This window comes from Chiroxiphia lanceolata, chromosome 2 (assembly GCF_009829145.1).
Source record: "Chiroxiphia lanceolata isolate bChiLan1 chromosome 2, bChiLan1.pri, whole genome shotgun sequence".
Lineage (NCBI taxonomy): Eukaryota > Metazoa > Chordata > Aves > Passeriformes > Pipridae > Chiroxiphia > Chiroxiphia lanceolata.
This window is the reverse complement of record NC_045638.1, coordinates 50980466-50993107: the sequence shown is the minus strand read 5'-3', so window position 1 is coordinate 50993107 and position 12642 is coordinate 50980466. Positions and strand designations below refer to the sequence as shown.

Here is a 12642-nt window from a genome sequence, read left to right as displayed (position 1 = left end):
CACTATTTCTGACACAGGCCAGGATGCCAGTGACCTTCTTGGCCACCTGGGCACACTGATGGTTCACATTCAGCCGGCTGTCGACCCAGCACCCCCAGGTCCTTTTCCACTGAGCTATCTGCCCCCAGCCTGTAGCACTGCAGGGGGTTGTTGTGACCCGAGTGCAGGACCTGGCACTTTGTTGAACCTCATACTGCTGGCCTCAGTCCACCAATCCAGCCTGTCCAGATCCCTCTACAGAGCTACTGTGCTACTGTGAATAAGACAAATTGTACTTCAGAGGCTTGTGAACTACTTAGAACTATTTCGAAGTGCAGACATACGTGCTGCTCCATGTGAACTTCCTTTAGCAGGGTGGTTGGACTGGATGATCTCTGGAAGTCCCTTCCAACCCTAACCTTTCTGTAATTACAGATGTCTGAAGTTTTCTGAATGCAGTCTTCTTTTGTGATTTTAAACACTGTTGGTAATTGAAATGGAAATAAAATTCTTCATATGAATGCTAGCACATTTATCCAGCTTTTTTGTTAAAAAACAGAGCAGTGATTTTTATGGCTTAATTACTTCCATAACCACCAGTTTACCCACTAAACTTTCCTACTTTTTAAAAGAGTCTGCTGAAATAATTAAAAGACATCTCCCTCCTTCACCCGTTTCTAAAAAGCATTTCTGAAAATGGAGGCTTACACATTTATTAGACTTTCACTGTATAAAAATGTACAGTGGCTTTATTGACATGTACATTCCATTATGTTTACAGCTGCAAGATATGAGGCACACTCAGTATTGCACTTCATTAAAATTTCAGGCTCAAACATAACCCAGAAGTTTAAATGAAACTGCTGTTGTAATTTAATAATTCTTATACAGGACAAACATTGATACCTTTATATACAGTGTGATACTTGTTACATTTATGCCTTCCTAACACATTTTTTTTTATAACAGTCTAGGAAATAAACCAGAATATTCTTCTTTCCCATTCCCACTTGTGATGCGTTACAATTGTACAAGATTACAAAAAGTCAGTATACAATAATCAGTAATTTTTTCTTTCTCCTGAAAGCCAGCATCATTCATAGTCCACAGACACACAGATCCTTTAATAGCAATTGTTTATTTGTAAATGTCCAATGTTTCCTAGCCGATGACTGTAATGGCCACATGCAAACACCTCACAAATTTTGATGTCTTGGTTCAAAAAATGTCAATATCTCACAGCAAGAATTATGTACATGGTATTTGGCATCCTTCTTGCACTGTAAATTGTTCCTTTTACCTGGGTTATGAAATGGTCCCATCCTCATCCCATCTGGACTTTGTTTTCAGGACACTTGAGGGATGAGGGCACCTGTTTTTGCTCTGGTAGAAAAAAAAATGCTAGTCTAAAAAGTGTGAGCATTTCTGCAAACCCCACAACCCAGAGCAAATTCTTCACCAGTGGGTGGATGGACAACATGAAGTGGACATTCTGTTCCTTCAAGTTGTTTACCTTTGGGACCTATAGTGAATTTCAGGGTGATGGGGGGGAAAAAGAAAAGAAAAAACCCAAAAGATTAATGCTTGCAGACAATATAAACAAACATACATTCCCTCAAAAAAACATAATAACTGAAGGTAACACATCTATAATATGAATTTATAAGGCATCAAAAATTAAGGTTTAAGAAATGGCAGCTAGGAAGGTGCTTGCACACAGTCAGATGCAAGCAAGAAGCCTGAAGGCTTAATAGGCCAAGAAAAGGAAGTCAAATCTGACAAAACATGATCAAAACCTGTTAGCTCCTTAAAACAGTTATTTCAAATGCTGAACTGGTATTTTAAGAGAAAAAAATGATCAAACTGCCATGTAATTTAAAACAATCAAATTGAAAGTAAAGAAGTTTTATCTCATTCATACTGTGAAAGAAATTCACACAATCTAAGAGGAAAATTGGTAAGTACGAATAACAGTTACATTCTGCAGTAAACAAAAATTCAAAGGTTACACTGGGAATCGTAATTTTTTTTGTTAAGATATTTACATGAAATAAGTAAACAAAAAGATCTCTTTTTTTTTTCAACAGCAAGGTGAATTATATGATTTAGTGAAGTCAAATCAGTAGCACATGGATTTGGAAACTAAGGCATTGGGGTAACAGTTTGCACACGACAGCTGCATAGAGATACATTATTTAATAGTTCTACACATCATTCCACATCTGGAGTCTGAATTGGTGTAGGGAAATTGAAATGTCTTTCTGTATCCAAGTATCTAATGTTTAAAGGATCAGTGCAATGACATTGCCAGAAAAACAACAAAAATCAAAAGCGTGTATAGAACAAACCCATTCTACTATCATTCAAGTTACTAAATTTAAAGTTTGTCTGACTGACCCTGTGGTTTTCCTAGAAAAAACAAGCAAGAAAAGATAAGAAAACCAATTAAAACTAGTCACTTATCTCCAATTCAGTGGGGTAAATTTGCTTTGTAAAAATCCTACCTGCAGGACAGTGTGGGAGCTCTTCTTTAGGGATGCTTGTCATTCTTTGGAAATCATCATGGCAAGCATTGCAAAAATGTGTTGTCCCAAAACAGAAAAAAACAGCAACTGAACAGCAGTAGCGGCATTTGTATTCTAAGAAATCTGTACCGTGTTTGGGACACATCTGAGCAAAGGAAAGCAAACACCAATTAATGAAGTACCCATGCTCTAACAATCCCAATAATTCATTTCTACATTCTGTAGTATATAGTGGTATTACACAACGTTGTACAATACATATAATTACAAATGACTGTGAATTATTGTACAACTCGGGTACGCAGAGCTTTAGAGTGAAATAAGAACATGAATACAAGTTATTTACTCACCTGAGCCCTTGAAACATCAGAGCATGCACCACAGATAAGCTCTCTGGGATCATAGTCATCTCCTTGTCCAGCCTCAGCATCACAACGAGCTTCGCCACCAAAATATGCCTTAATTGTAGGTAGAAATGATTGGACATTAAATAAGAGACAACTATTCTTTTAACCAATTCAATGTGAGGGGAAAATGATGAATGACACAGCCATTACAGTAGTCTCCACTATGCTGATCTCTCTCGACTGTCTCTGGATACATGTTTTTGAGGTACTCAAACAATGTTTCAGGATAACAAGACCAAAAACTGTGCATCATACCCCGGTCTATGCAAGTGACTTAAAGGCTTTTGAAACAGTATTTGGATGCTCTATGAACTCTATGTAAAAAAGACAGGAATGAGGCTGAAGGCAGCACAGAACAATCCACCAGGAGGGCTTTTTACTAGCTGAAGGGAATATCAGTTTTTATGCTCATGTGGGATCCCTTATAATTAGAATTTTGGTATTTTCTGCAGATTCTCATCTTATTCTACTGGGACACACTGGGCACAAAAATGCACCAAAGTGAGCCTGAAACTCTGATGAATTTCCTCATATACAAAAGTGTTTTCACATGCAGCAGTGAGATGAGGTGATGAGTAACTTCCTTCGTTACCATCTTATTATCTAACTAAACAATGCACAAAATTCTTATTCTCAGCAATTCTAGCCATTTTGCAGTGTTTTTAAAAGGACGGGGAAAGTGGTCTCAAGGTAACTGTGAGGAAGGAAAAATTTAAGCACCCTACTTTCCCCCAAACTCTGCAGGCTAAAAAAAAAAAAAAAAGAAAGAGTCCTATGGAATACATGTCAGAGAATAAGGTAGTAGAGCTTGGGGTGAATAAGTGCTAGAGGAAGGAAAGAAGCTAGAAATTAGATAGCTGAATGTTGCTATTCAGACATATAAACACAGGTAATAATGAGATAAAAGGGAAAGAAAAAGAAAAAAACACTGAAATATCAAGTATTAAACACTGGAAAGAAAATGTAAGAAAAAACAGGGACAGGGCTAAAAACTGGAGAAAGATGAAAAAAGAAAGTATTTTTGTAAGGGACGAAAAAAAGGCAGTAGGCAAGTTTCTAAAGGATGAGGAATGAAAATGGATGAACTGTGGGAGGCAGGAATAGAAGTGAACTGAGTAACTGTGGAGTAGTGAGCTAGTGATGCATTACAGTCCTTCCCTAGTATATGGAAATTAATCTTTTGTTCTCTTATTTCCAAATTGTTCACTTCCATTTAACAAAAAAATTATTGGGGTTGCCCTTGAAAATTTGATCATGAAATTGCCTTATTCCATTCATTCCTAAGGGAAAAAAGAAAACGATGTGATCAAGCTGGGCACTAAAATCAGCTTCAGATGAAAGAAGCAAAGGGAGGGGGTTAGCATGATTAAGGCTGGAAAAGACCTCAGAGATCATTGAGGCTAACCTTTGACTGAACAGTTCAGTGATTATCCAGAATTTCTACAGCCATTTTCTCTAACCACAGATAAAGAATCTCTTTGCTGATGGGGAAACCCAGGGGCTGTTTGTGTATTTTTGTCTTCTGGTTAAATTTTATATTCTCTTCCTGAAGAGAACTGTACGCATATGACCTAGAGTCCATCAGGCTAGACCACACATTTCCTTTCTACTCCTTTTCCATTCTTCCTACACTTCTGCCCCAAAGTCAGTTCACCGCAGTTACAATGAACTCCCAAACCTGGGTAGAAATAATATTTACGTGGCATCTTAGTGAGGGGCTCTCCATATGGCAGAGTTAGAATGAAATATGTTTATACTATTTCAATGTTGACATAAAGTATGACTTGGAAGTGGGACAAAGGGATGGTTGGAGTTCTAACACAGTATCACCTTGCACATTCTTGTAAGGAGGCTATCGTGCTTTTGGTTTCTGAGCTGCTCTGTATATACATTTTGTACATACAACTGCTCTGTATATACATCTTTACAATGCTCAATGCTTTTTTAATTATTATCCTGTGAACAACTTCTTTTCCTGCCTTTCTACTCCATACAGAATATATTAAATATATGTTCCGTCCTAAGACATTACTTTTAAAACTACAACATACATTTAGTAATTAATCACCATACCTTTTTGCACTTGTAGCAAACATAATAAGCATATCTGTTCATAGCATAGCCAGCTGGGTCATTATAAAATCTAACACCTGGCGTCGTGATGGCCTCGCTCTTGTGCAACCCTTCATACTCCAATCTCATTAGCGCTTTTCTCCTTACATCTTCATAGAGTTCTTTGATTGGATCAAGCAAATCCTTTAATACTGTATGATTGATTTTGTTCTGAAATAAAAGAAATACTGATTAAAGTATCTTGCATCTTTATCACAACAGCTATGATAATTTGTATTATGGTCAGACAGAAATAGTATGATGGATGTCACAAAAACCTAAGAGCTTGGGCAGTGAACATTTCAAAAAATGGCTGATATAGTATATACTCTATTTGCTGCAAAAATAGTAAGTAGGAATGCTCTTTCCATGGCCTGTTTTATAAGAAATCATCAGCCCTTACAACAGACTAACAACCACAGAGGGATGGTCAAGAATACACAAAATGTTTAGCACAGCACAAGAATATGCTGATTGTATGTTTTTTTAAATTTTGGTCCTATTTGACTTACTGCTAAGCAATTAAGAATAATGACTGTCAGTCCTCTATGGCAGCTCTTTATCATTTAATGATCACCAGCTATTGCCACAAATTACCACAATGCAGCATGACAAAAGAAACATAGCATGCAGAATGGCTGACCATTCCCAAACTTCATATTCCTATGGTGCTAAGGTGCTCTCCCCTTCCAGCAGCTATGATGTGATTTTGATTACAGCAATTTAAATTTTGTTGAGTATAAAAGGAATTTCTAGTAATTTAAGCTGAAGTAAGTAGGTGTTTGACCTAGGCAGGCATGCAGCTCATTTACCTTGCAAATAGGACAGGACATAAACCCGAAAGTTATCCTTGGCCCAAGCCATCTGTTTTCTAGTACTCGTTGACAACATTGCAAATGGAAAACATGGCTGCAGTCCAGCTTTAGAAAAGAATACATATAAGTGAACATTGAAGTTACATTGACCACTAAAGTAGAAGTAGTTATTTACTTTTAAGTGGCAACATTCACAAATTCCAGTGTTACTTTATTTAAAATCCTACAAGACCCCTATTTTCTTCTTAACAAGGAGAAAGAATACAAAATGCTCATTAAAACCATAACCACTCCAAAATCACCTGGGGATATATGAAATAAATATGAAGTATATCTACTAATTACCTCAGTTGTTTTTCTCCTTTATGAAATATGTGTTTTAATAAAGTAGACAGAGCAAATTAAATTGATCCAATCTGCTTTCTTGAAATAGAAGTAATGCCAGACAAAAAGAAAGGTTTTTAAGTGACCTAAACATTGTTATGATGTCTCTGTTTAAATTTTTAAGAACATAATTTGAAAGACTTTGATTTTAGCTTCTTCCACACTACACATTACAATTATAACAGTAATCTCTTGAAAAAAATCCCAAAAACCTGGATAGCTGGTGCTGCTGAAAGTGCTTCAGTAAAGCAGATCATGCACATGTCATCAGCATCTTGTTTAAGAGTTGTAGCATTCTTATCACAGCCATGCAAGCATGGCAAACAGTGCTCTTCATTCTTAACGCCTCCACAGGGATGACCGCAGGGGTGTGTCTTGCTGCAGGCGATTTTAGCGTACTCCTATTAAAAGTAAAGAGTTAATCACCTTTTCCCCTTCACTGAGTGTTTTGACAATGTCACTTTTTGAAGGACTGCTGGTCTGTGCAATGAACTGAGATGAAAGAACCATGATTCATGCTGTCTACTGGTACAGCAGGTACTTGGGAAAACCTGCATGTTGTGTACTTGAAATAACAATGGTTACTTATGTTACTTCTGAATAGAAATGGTTTATTGAAACCATAATTTAAAAATTTCAATAGAAAAAGAACTGTTCTTTGATCCTCCATGTGTAGTTTATATATTGAGTGCTTCCTGATTACCCTGCATTAACAGCCTTTAAGATATCTGCAGCTTTTGGTCTTTCAGGAAAGGTATCAAGTAACCCACTCTTAAGAACACATTATAAGCTAATCATTAGTCAACATAAAGCACTTTTACAGGAAATGGAATTTTAACCATCTCTAATTCCTATCCCTGATAAGTAGAAAACTTAAAAAGTTGCCCAGAAGCTAACACCAAATTGAACTGAATTGATGTTACATTAATATAATGTATTCATAGGCTGAAAGAGAAAAAAGGATGGCCAACTTGCTTCATTTAAACAGAAATAAATAGGGTGGGATAAGAAACTGGTTAGGATTTGGCCCTCTGCCAATTTCACCCATACTGTAGGACACAAAACCACTTAGGATACATGGATACAATTGCCAAACCCAGCCAAGTCATGTTCTATGCTCACATAATACACAGGCTGTTAGGCAAACTAGCTTTATCAAGCTTTCCGGTACACCAGACTTTATGTTGACAGTGTGTATTTCACTTTATAATTGCAACACTATTGTGAAAACTTGAGATACTTTTGAAGATAATAATAAAACTACGCAGTAATCTGGTTGACTATTGGTGTTTGTAGTATGTAACTAAAATAAATATTTAAAAACTGTGAAGTACTTGAATGATAATATTAAATATTAAAACCTTTTCATATGAGAGGCCTGATTTAAAAATGGACCACAGGGATGAACAAGGCTTACTTAAAATAAGAAGCATATTTCATCCTGTGGTCTCTTCTATTTATGTAGTTAGTGATGACTGTACTTGTTAATACACACCTGGCAGTCTGCATCAGAACAAACACTTCCCACTGCTGATAATTCTGTTCCACTCCTACATCCACAGAAACGACAGGCTTCAGAACTGCTGGTGGTTGGTTTGCCTAGTTCCACAAGAGTAAACAAAACCAAAAAATGTTCTAATGAAACATAAGGGACTGATACTCTAACAGACATCTAAACAACAATCACAGAAAACAACTAGAAATCCAGCAATTCTTATGCAGCTAAACTATTTTATTTTTATTAACAAACAATTAAAAGCACTGCCCTAAAGGAGGTGAAAATCAAAATAATCAGGATAAAGAGCAAGTAATAACACTTGTGTTTTACCTGTCTGTTCTCTAAACTCCACCATAGCCTTCATAGTTTTAGAATCTGCTAATGCCATCAGCCAGAAAAGTTTGGTCCTACCACATCCCTCATGGAGATCAACTTTGATAGCTTCTTCTTCTTCTTTGAATACCTGTCAGGTTAACCAAACAGATACAAAATAGCATCTCTGTTATTTTTGTCACTGTCTCTTTGGATTTACACCGTATGTTTTATAGATTCTGTGGAGCTTGCCTACTGCAAGCTATTTTTCTTTTATATATTCCATAACTTTTACATATTGCAGCATGGATAAAGGCTCTGTGTTTTCAGAAGTAAAAATAAATAAAATTAACTCTTGATCTAACATGGCTGTGAAACAATAGTGCAGCAATGCTAAAAAGAGAGCTGCACAACATTTTTTTCTAGTTTAATAAGTATGGAGCTTGGCCTTCATAACTCCTATCCAACTCATCCAGTAGACAACAGATAACATCAGAAATATCTTCACATAACCATGCCAGTAGTTTATCAGAGCAACACTGATAATTATGGTCTTAAAAATATGTACTATAGAATAACAATTATACAAGTGTGTAATATTAACATTTTCGATTTTCGCATAAATACACAGTGGATACTTTTTGCTACAATGAGGAAAATATACAATTTTTGCAAAATCAAAAAACTGCATGAGATCTTTAGGGGACTTTATGCAGTCTCTTCTTTTACTCCTTTCCCAAGTTTTGAAGGCAGTTCTGTTTGCATTCATTTTACCTGCAATGCAATGAAAGCTAGAATTTTTCTGGGTATAGATTATACTCTCACTTTAATTCTTATCCAGAAGCAGAAAAAAAATCAGCCCTCTAATTGCTTCACAATGAATATTACATAAGCATGTTGTAGTAACTTACAGGTTGTTCTTTCTGGAAGGGGGAGAAAATACATTAAAGAGGAATGTATGACTGAAATTGGACAAAGAACAGGAAGCAAAGAGAAAACAGGAAAGGGGGAACATGACAGAACTTAAAATTGAAATTGAGAGGCTTAACATGAGAGATGTAAAGGTAAAGGTGGTGAATAAAGAGCAAAAGTTTAAACATGCTTTTAGAAGTAGATAGGAAAATCTGATAAGTAGCTATTTTGGACAGATTAAAGGAGAAATGTGAGGACTTCTATGAGATAAGAACTTACTTTTTATCAACTGTAATCTGAATAGGCTATATAGGAGAAATCAGAAAAATAAATGAGACTAGACTGTGCTGTGCCGTGACAGAAGAGTAGACACAAAAAATGATTTTCCTGGGATGACAAAACAGGAAAATTTCTAAGGGGATTGCAAAGATTTTAGCTAAGAAAGAGAAGATAACGGATGGTCATGGAACTGCCAGGCTGAGACTTCACTGCAATTGCAGAGGCACCAGAAAAAGTGTTCCACTGTAGAATGAAACTCAATACCAGTGGTCTGATGTTTACATCACACATGCTCTAGACTAGCTGATCCCATGCACTGAATGACCATTAGCTGTGTGTCCCTCTATCTTTTGTTCTTAGTTTCACCTGAAAATAATCCAGTTCACGCACTCCAAGGCTGCTCAATGACAGAAATCAAAGCACATTAAAGAGAGATGATCACATCTGCTTTAAAAGCCCATTCCTGATCATAATTAAAAAGTTAATATAGATGCATTCTAGGAGAGGGAGAAGAGGAATGATTTCCATTGAAATAACTTTATTAATGACATTTATTATTTTAATCTTTGTGCAAATGTAAGTAGTCAAGAGGGAAAGGGGAAAAATAAAGGACCACAAAAAACATAAGAGAGAAATAGTGTCAAGAAAGAGGAAATGTTCAATAATTCCAGAAGTAAAAGCATCTTCAACATTAATTTCAATGAGAAAAAGCAAAATTCCATGGAGAATGTTGTTTCAAGTTTAGAGATGAAAAGGATAAAAGAATAACACAAAAGAACACTAATTAACAGAGTATTCAGCGATTTGCAAAAACTCAGATCTAAGTCAAAGTTTCAATCCTAAAAACAAAACCAAAAGAAGCCAGGAAATTTTCAAGCTTATGAATATGACAACATACTTATCTGTGAAAACAGAGTGAAAGCTAGAGGAATATTGTGCAATAAAAGAAGATTGACACAGAAGAACCTGTAGGAATATTTGCTATCAAATGGTCTTCCTGGATATGAAAAAAAGATACATACCTTAGAAATGAAGCAGTTGATAAGCCCTGAGTTCATATGATAGAAGTAAAGGAGATATGATTTAACAGGAATAAAGAACCAATGTATATTTAAGAAGGTCTAGGGAGCTCCTAAATTCTCCTAAAAAAGTGTTCCGACCCAATGTTAAACAAGAGAGAAAAAAGCTGATGTAGCAAAAGAACTAGAATTAGGGACTGCTACAAGATTTTCTAACCTTCTTCCAAGATAAGTGATAAGAAAATGTAACTAAAAACAACAAAAAAGCATTAAATGGAAACTTATCTATCCCATCTCTAAAATAAAACAAAACAAAACACCCTTTTCAGATTTGATACCCGCTACTGCCTTTTGCTTATATATTATTTGGGGAAATGCACACAATATATGCAGTGCATACAACATGATGTTAAGTATACTCTACCTGTCTCTGATGAGTTTTTGTTCGACGATGGAGATGAAGGAATCGGTCACAATCTGTGCACAAATTCCCACAGACATTACATAAAATGATTGCAGCAGTTTCACCATCATCGTGGTTATCACACATTGGCTGAGAGAAAAAAGAAAAAATAGGAAATAATTCCTCTTTATCACTTCCTTTCAGCATCTGTTTTTATTCTCCCCCCAGTCACACACCCCACACTTCCTCTCCAATTTATAAAGGGGGATAAAGAGCTTGTTTTGACTATTAATGCTATTTTTAGAGTCATCAATATTTAAACAATTACTCCTGGACACAAAAAGCCTCAATTTATGGCATCAGTTTTTCTGATATTCTTCATTTCACATTTTGTGTGATGTAGCAAAAATGTGTTTTTTCAACAATGTAGTTGAGACATTGTTTTTAACTAGTGTTGAAACTAGCTGAAGAGATTTCTGTTGAAACTAGAGAAGAGCTTTATGTGGTAACAGTGGGTTACGGGCACGTTAACAGAAAACTTCAGAGATACAAGTACTCAAGCTTAGTCAGCAGGCATGATATTTACCCTTCATTACTTTGATATGGTATGTTTACTCTGTTCAAACATCTAAACAAAGCTGTAGGTCATCTATAACTCAGAGGCAATATGGTTGAAATAACAAGCTTGAAAATCCATCATAAAATTAAGTTGCTCTACTGATACAAGTTTTTTTTAAATTCAACATGGTTGTGTTTTGCAGTTCAAAATATCTGCACAAATAAGAGTTCAATCACTGATTTTGATTATGCATATGTTTAAGAATAAGTTTCCATTGTAATCACAGAACATGTGGTTTCCATGATACTGCTCATGCAACTTGGAACAGAGTTCTTCCAAAGCAGTTCTGGTAGGGAGACACACATTCACCCTCAGCATCTGAATATCATGATGTAAAACAGGATTGGGGAATTTCAGGCTGGGTTCAGCAGCTCTAAGAATTATTTGTTCTAAGTATCCTGGGTTGTTAGTGCACAATCTTTCCTTGCCTCCCATTCAGTTAGAAACAGTTTCTGTTTCTTTGGGGTAATCATTCTCTACTGAGATGGAGAAGTAGTTATTGAGGAACACAAAAGAATTGATTTTATTATGTGAGAGGGATTAAGAAAGAAGGAAAAAGCTCTGATAGAGGGTGTTGTATTAACTGAGTCAATCTACTCAAAAATCCATTCCATAGGTGTTAGGAAGGCCTTGCTTCATCCTGAACTTAACCTTACTGTTTTAAGTTGAAATTTCTGTTTTCTGAGCAGTGCTTGTCTAGAACACAAATACTTCAAATGTGTATGTACAATCTCCCCTGAGAACAAAAGGGACAAATAAGGTTAGGCCAAGTGTACCTTTCCCTACCATTATTTTAAATTCTTTGATAACTGAATAAATAAAAATAAACACAAAACCATATGATTTTCAGTCTCACCATCTGTTTCTGTTGCCCATCCTTTCCCATCCATCTTCCTGAGGATAGTCTGTCAACATGATCCTGATCAAGAACACAGAGGGATGCTAAGGCCAGCCACAGCTATTGAAAGACAAGGTAGAATTAAATGTCTTAGATACATTAAAAACAAAAAAACAAAACTCAAACAAATACTAAATAAATAAACTTTGGCAGATAAGAATGTCGCTGTTACCTGCAAACTCTATTATTGTTAGCTGAAGCCTGCTCATACAACCCAAGTTTTTTATTTTCCATAAGAAGCTGCAGATACAATAAAACTTACTGAACTTTTGGGAACTACCTTGTTTCTTTCAGGTATGTCACTTTATGATTATAAAAAGAGTAGCTACCACACAAGAAAGAAGAAGTAAAGAAAGAACAACAAGAGCACATTACAGAGAAATATGGCAAATGCAGACTTGCATATTGCTCCCAAACATTGCAGGCCTTAGGGAAGACAAAATTCAAGGACACAGACTAATAAAAATGAAAACAAAACCA

General features: G+C 35.9%; 1 protein-coding gene across 13 annotated transcripts in view; it reads right to left on the bottom strand.

The window, feature by feature from the left end:
• Positions 1 to 678: 678 nt before the first annotated feature.
• The window catches only part of MYCBP2 (MYC binding protein 2), a 180083-nt gene continuing 168119 nt past the window's right edge, over positions 679 to 12642 (bottom strand). For all 13 annotated transcript variants that reach the window (XM_032677725.1, XM_032677746.1, XM_032677745.1 and 10 more), the window contains 10 exons: positions 12121 to 12222; positions 10667 to 10795; positions 8051 to 8183; positions 7718 to 7821; positions 6435 to 6623; positions 5836 to 5943; positions 4985 to 5194; positions 2855 to 2962; positions 2484 to 2649; positions 679 to 1501 (listed from right to left, as the gene is read on the bottom strand). In XM_032677725.1, coding sequence (XP_032533616.1) covers positions 1386 to 1501; positions 2484 to 2649; positions 2855 to 2962; positions 4985 to 5194; positions 5836 to 5943; positions 6435 to 6623; positions 7718 to 7821; positions 8051 to 8183; positions 10667 to 10795; positions 12121 to 12222 — 1365 coding nt within the window. In that variant the 3' untranslated portion in view covers positions 679 to 1385. The remainder of the gene's footprint in view (positions 1502 to 2483; positions 2650 to 2854; positions 2963 to 4984; positions 5195 to 5835; positions 5944 to 6434; positions 6624 to 7717; positions 7822 to 8050; positions 8184 to 10666; positions 10796 to 12120; positions 12223 to 12642) is intronic.